General features: G+C 39.6%; 1 protein-coding gene across 1 annotated transcript; it reads left to right on the top strand.

Moving 5' to 3' along the window:
* Positions 1-939: 939 nt before the first annotated feature.
* LOC121801000 (pectinesterase 2-like) lies at positions 940-3,741 on the top strand. Its single transcript, XM_042200480.1, has 3 exons — positions 940-1,281; positions 2,299-2,836; positions 3,053-3,741. The coding sequence occupies exons 1-3, from the start codon at positions 940-942 to the stop codon at positions 3,739-3,741; spliced, it is 1,569 nt and encodes a 522-aa protein (XP_042056414.1).
* The last annotated feature ends 2,688 nt before the right edge of the window (positions 3,742-6,429 follow it).

The following is a 6,429-nucleotide window of genomic DNA, read 5'->3' on the forward strand; positions in this document are numbered from 1 at the left end:
AAAATAAGGAATAATCGGGTTTTGGATTTAATTTGGATAAATATCCCAAGCAATTAATTAAATCCAAGGAAAAATAGGATTTCTTCTCCAATAATAACAGGGGTCGAAAATGTCAAATGAATACTGATGCTACTATTTAATCTCACTCATCCCTTAAGAAATAATTCGCCACAATATATTTCACCCCGCATAGATTATTCACACAGCCACGGCACAATTTCAACCATTTTCACTTCCACCACATATTCTCAACACTTTGACATTTCAATGGCCACGTCATATGTTCCACATCTTTGACTATTCAACAGCCACGTCATATGCTCATCGGATTTGACTAATCAAATCAAATTTAAATTCCAAAACACAATTAGGTCACACAGAAAACATGCAATTAATTTACTCATCATTTAATTCACATACTTCACGGCATTAAAAGCATTAAATGCAAAAATTTTATGCTTCGCAAATTAGGGTTCCGAAAGCGGGGCGTTACAAATTAAGCGTAGTCGGTCTTATTTATGTTATGATATACATTTCGAACGGATATTAGTCCATAAATAAATATATATCGATCATCATAGAATATTCCGTGCTAGCTTGGATAAGTTTTACTTAGTACTACTATGTAGTGAGTCCACGTCAAACTTAACTCATAATGCATGCACAGCACCACAATGATCTTTTAATTAAAATCTTATATGAGCTCGATAATTAAACATGATCCATATATATTTCCATAAACACAGAAGTGATATCCATAGTAATTCCAGTCATCAACTGGATCATATTAACCTACGCATACATGATCAAATTAATTTGTCATCAAGCTGATCTTATTAATCTAAGGCGTATACATGATGAAATTAACTCCGGCCCCCTCCCTATTTAAACACACCTAAATGAAGACAAGAAAGCATAAAAAAAAACACAAGCACAGTAATGGCGAAAATAATACTACTAGTCTTGTTCCAGTTTGCGATCATATCATTTACGTGTGCCAAAGCCTCATGCTCTGCGCCCATCTCATGGTGCAGCCAAACCCCAAACCCCGAACCGTGTGAGTATTTCCTCACACAAAACCCTAAATTATACGACGTCTCCTCCATACATGAAAAGCCCGACTTCCTGAAGGTGTCGTTGCAGATGGCCCTCGATCGCTGCATACACGTGCAGAGTGGTCTCCAGCAACTCGGCCCCAAGTGTCGCTCCGCTCGGGAGAGGGCAGCCTGGGCCGACTGCGTCGACCTCTATGGGAAAGCCATCCGTTTCCTCAACAAGACCATTGACACCAGTGGCGGAGGGAGAGGGGACAATGGGGGTACGAGTGTACCCCCAATTTTTTTTTTAAAGTAATATTATATATTTAAAATAATTTGTTATAGGAATTTTATAAGTTAAGAAAATGCATTCTTTCTTTCCAATTCCTTTTTTTCCCTGAAGTTCGACAGCCACACCTCCTCAAAACCTCCATACCTTATTTCTTTTAAATTCTCAAGTTCATCACTGATTTCACGGTTTGTAAAAGTAATCACGAAATTGGAAGGTTATCAAAGTAGCTCTTCTTTACTGAATTGTTTTTGGATATTGAAAATTTATATATCTTAGGGATTATGGTTTTTGTGGTTAGATGTTCCTGATTGATGAAATAAATGATGTCAGAGATGATTAACATGAATTGAGATAGAGTTTGAGATAAAATCTTGCGGAGAACTAATCTCTTTGGTCTGTCTCCTCCTAGTTTGGATTATTAATTAAGCATGAATGCACAACATTAGAATTGAATGGTCAATATTTATTTTGACAAATTTTGTAATGACATCGTGTGCAGGAAATAAAATAAAAAGTGATGAGAAAACAATCCGATCTTCGACAATTTATGTCCAAAAGGAGAAAAACTCATGATAGTTCAAGCTCTCCGGCTTCAAGCTCTCTACCTTCAAGCTCTCCGGCTTCAAGCACTCCACTTTCAAGCTCTCCACCTTCAAGCTCTCCGGCTTCAAGCTCTCTACCTTCAAGCTCTCCGGCTTCAAGCACTCCACTTTCAAGCTCTCCACCTTCAAGCTCTCCGGCTTCAAATTCAATTGGTATTGTATCTCCTTCAGATGCTAGTGTGCCATTACTTGAGGAAGAATTGATTTATGATATCGAAAAACTTCATTATGATCCTATTAGAAGAACCGATATAATGAAATATCCTCCAAATGAGCGAGATACAATTAGGAGGGCGTATATTATATAATGATTTATCATATGACTCGCACCCCCGAATATAAATTCCTGGATCCGCCACTGATTGACACCGACAACAAGTGCACCGCGGATGACAAGCAGACGTGGCTGAGCGCGGCACTCACCAATATGGAGACGTGCATTGACGGCTTCGGTGACATGGGCATCCAAGATTATTACACTGTGTTTCCCATATTGGCTAACAACGTGAGTTTGTTGGTGAGCAATACCCTAGCTTTGAACAATGAGGGTTCTACTTCTGATGATAGTATGTCTATGTCGCCGATGAGTTATGAAGAAGGGTTTCCAGGGTGGGTTCCTTCCGGTGATCTGGAGCTGCTTCAGTCGTCCATCCCGAGGGCGGACTTGGTTGTGGCGCAGGACGGGTCGGGGAATTTTAAGACGGTGGGGGATGCGGTGGCAGCCGCACCATCGGGGAGCAGCAGGTATGTGATCTATGTGAAGGCGGGAACGTATGTGGAGAATGTGGAAATTGGGGAGAATTTGGTTAATATTATGTTGTTGGGTGACGGAATTGGGAGGACTATTATCACCGGAAACAGAAGCAACGTCACCGGCTTCACCACCACCAAATCGGCCACTGTTGGTATGTCACTTAATTAATTTGTCTACTATTTTTGGATTTTACTAGTATTTTTCAAGCATACTTAATTCAGTAACTAGTAGGAGTACTTTTTTTGGTTAATTACTACTAGTATTTTGGATTTATAAAATATGGAACATCATACTATTAATCAATTCATGCGAAATCGAAATATGTACACAATTAAATCATGTAAATTAATTAATTAATTTGACGCAGGAGTTGCGGGCTACGGGTTCATCGGCCGCAGCATCACATTCCGGAACACGGCAGGGCCCGAGAACCAGCAGGCCGTGGCTCTGCGTTCGGATGCCGACCATTCCGTGTTTTATCAGTGCAGCTTCGAAGGGTACCAAGACACCCTCTACGTCAACCACCAACGCCAGTTCTACCGCAACTGCGATATCTACGGCACAGTCGACTTCATCTTCGGAAACGCCGCCGCCGTCTTGCAAAACTGCAACATCTACCTTCGTGACCCGCCCCACAAGATCAATACCATCACCGCGCAAGGCCGGACCGACCCGAACGTTAAAACAGGCATCATCATCCACAACTGCCGTGTCACCGCAGCCCCGGACCTCCGATCCGTTCAGGGATCCGTCAAGTCCTATCTGGGCCGCCCGTGGAAGGTGTACTCGCGGACGGTGTTCATGAAGACCGAGCTCGATAGCTTGATCGACCCGGCTGGTTGGCTTCCTTGGGACGGGAACCTCGGTTTGAATACCTTGTATTACGCCGAGTATGCCAATACCGGTCCCGGCTCCTCCACCGCCAATCGGGTCAATTGGACCGGTTATCACGTCATCACCAGCCCATCCGTCGCCGCACAGTTTGCGCCGGGGAATTTCATTGACGCCAATTCTTGGCTGCCGGCCACCAATGTGCCATTTACCCCTGGCTTTTGATTATTTCTTCCGTTTCCATTAATTAATTTCTAGTACTAGTGATAGTATTTCAATTACTTGCTTCTACACTTTCTTTCATTCATGCTCACTAATTATTAATGAATAAATATCATTATCATTATTCTTTTTTAATTCAGCCAGTGCACAAAGTTAATTAGGATCAACTTGCATTCATCAACCCTAAAAGATTCATACTCCATTTGAGATTACTAGCCGTTGGAGAATTAAGAGAAAGCATACTATTCAAATTCAATTTATTATTATATGATACTCCTCAATTACATATGTATGTTTATAGGACTAAAGAACTTTTAAATAAAAAGCATAACCTTTATAATTAATTTTACTAATATTATACTCCATCCGTCCATGATTAATTGATAATATGAGTTAACTCAGCTAGTGTTTTAATGTATTGTATCATAAAATTGATAAGAAAAAGTTAAGTGGAATGAGAATACTACGTGACATAAATTAGTTGTAAACTTTGTTTCTTAACAGGCTATTTTATGCTTTATTAATGATATTAAATCCACTAGAGCAATATTTCCCTTATTACTGTTGTTCTATTATGTAAGTTAATAAATCATCAACTTTGTACACTATCAATGTTCTGTAAAATAAATCATCAACTTTGTACCATCTCAAGACACTATCAATGTTCATTACTAAAAAAAAGACACTATTCATATAGTTCACTCTAAATTTAATAACTCTAATTAAAATATTAATGGCAAAAATATAATCATCTTAACTGTTAATAATCGAGATTCGATTTGAAGAAACTAGAGACTGACTCCACTTATTTTAACACAAGAAATTCCCGCAAGTGTACGGGGTTAGTGTAGCACAAAGTAAGCAAGAGTATCGTATCCCACATAGACAAATTGTATAAACTCAAGTACCACAGACCGATTTTAACTACTATCTAGATGATTCAAAGGTTTGGTTTGATTCTTGGAAAGACAATTAAGCATAAACAAGTTAAAAACACGCGACAAAGGATAGGTTTCAAATAAGAGAAAGAAGTAGAGCTTTAGATCCAATTACAACGAACACAAAGTGAACAATTCAACAACTTCGATTACCCAATTGAAGTATCTAGGATTACTAGGAAAGCCGCTAGTCTAGGCTAAGCCCTCTCTCGAGTGCACCCAACCCGTTGATTAACCATTAATATTGAAGTCTCCTTCTAATACTTCACAATTAACTCCTTACAACAAAAGGCTCAAGCCCTCACTCTAGAATCCCTTCTCTCGAATGCAAATTATCTAGGTGTTGTTCATTCTTTTATCAATCCTAATTAGGTATCTCTCGATTACTCAAAACTAGGTTAACAAACTCAATTGGTAGCTAAGCAATTGAATTGAAAGAGCACAAGAATGAAACAAAGGAATCACAAGAGCATAGGTAATCAAAAGTCCTTAAATTAATGAAAAGCGTTCATTGTAGTCTTCACTAAAACTCTACAAGGGATTTAGCTACTCATATTCAATGCAAATTCACAAGATAAATCCATGGAAAGTGAACTAAACATAAGAAAACTAATAAAGATACTCCCAAAGGTGGATTGAGTGGGCAAATCGTCTTCGTCTTCAACCTTCTTGATGAATCGGACTCTTTGTCGCTTTAATCTGCTCTCCAATGTGAAAACTGCTCTTGGGGGCGTCTCTTTTCTATCTTGGGCACGAAAACCTAGCTCTCCTTTTATACCCGGGGCGGAAATAATAGCAATTAACTCTCGCAGAACACATCGCCCGGCCGGACGATTTTAAGTTGCCTAAACGCCCGGTCGAGCGTTCTCTCGATGGCCCTGATTCTTTCACATCGCCCGGTCGGGCGATTATTCCGAGGCAGAACGCCCGGTCGGGCAAACTCTCTGGATTCGTTCCTTCTTTGCACGAACGCCCGAGCCGGGCGTTTCTCTTGTACATGAACGCCCGGTCGGGCACTTCTTATGTAATCCAGCTCCAAGCTCGTTTTCAAGTAATTTTCACCTGTTTTATCCCCAAACACTAGACAAACTCATCCAAACACTTAAGTAGTGGATAATGAATGCAAACTCAAGTAATATGCTACAAAACATTGAAGTATTCACGTTAAACATCCAAAATACTTGCTACACTACGAGTTTATCAACTCCCCCAAACTTAAACACTTGTTTGTCCTCAAATAAGAAGTAGAAAACAGAGAATTAGAACTCGTGTAAGTATGTTGGATTGTCATCATTGCCTCAGTAAAAGAAAACAGAATCATCATGTATCAATAACTTCGCATACAAGTAAACCAAAATGAACATTGGTTCAAGCTACTAGCACGTATTTCACTTTGTCAATTTGCCCTCACAGGATTCATATAATGTGATTTTTTTTCTTTATTTTCCTCTCACTCTCAAAGTGTATAGGTATAGTATGAACCTCTCAAATCAATCAACAATGTATAGCTTACCATAAGCTTGCTCAAAGTCTAGACTCTCATCTACTATGTTGTGACTACAGATTTAGGATCCGAAAGGTCTTTTCCAAGGTTGTAATGTAGGGCTCTTTGGTTAGGTGAGGAAAATTTGGCCAAAGTGACTATAATCCCGAAGTGAAACTACAATTACTTCACCCTTGTGCACTGCAATCCTTAGCTAGTCATAGGCTTTGCCTAGACTCTTCTCAACTCCCAATTTCCCCTTCTTTTTTT

Source organism: Salvia splendens, chromosome 4 (genome assembly GCF_004379255.2).
Source record: "Salvia splendens isolate huo1 chromosome 4, SspV2, whole genome shotgun sequence".
NCBI classification, from domain to species: Eukaryota; Viridiplantae; Streptophyta; class Magnoliopsida; order Lamiales; family Lamiaceae; genus Salvia; species Salvia splendens.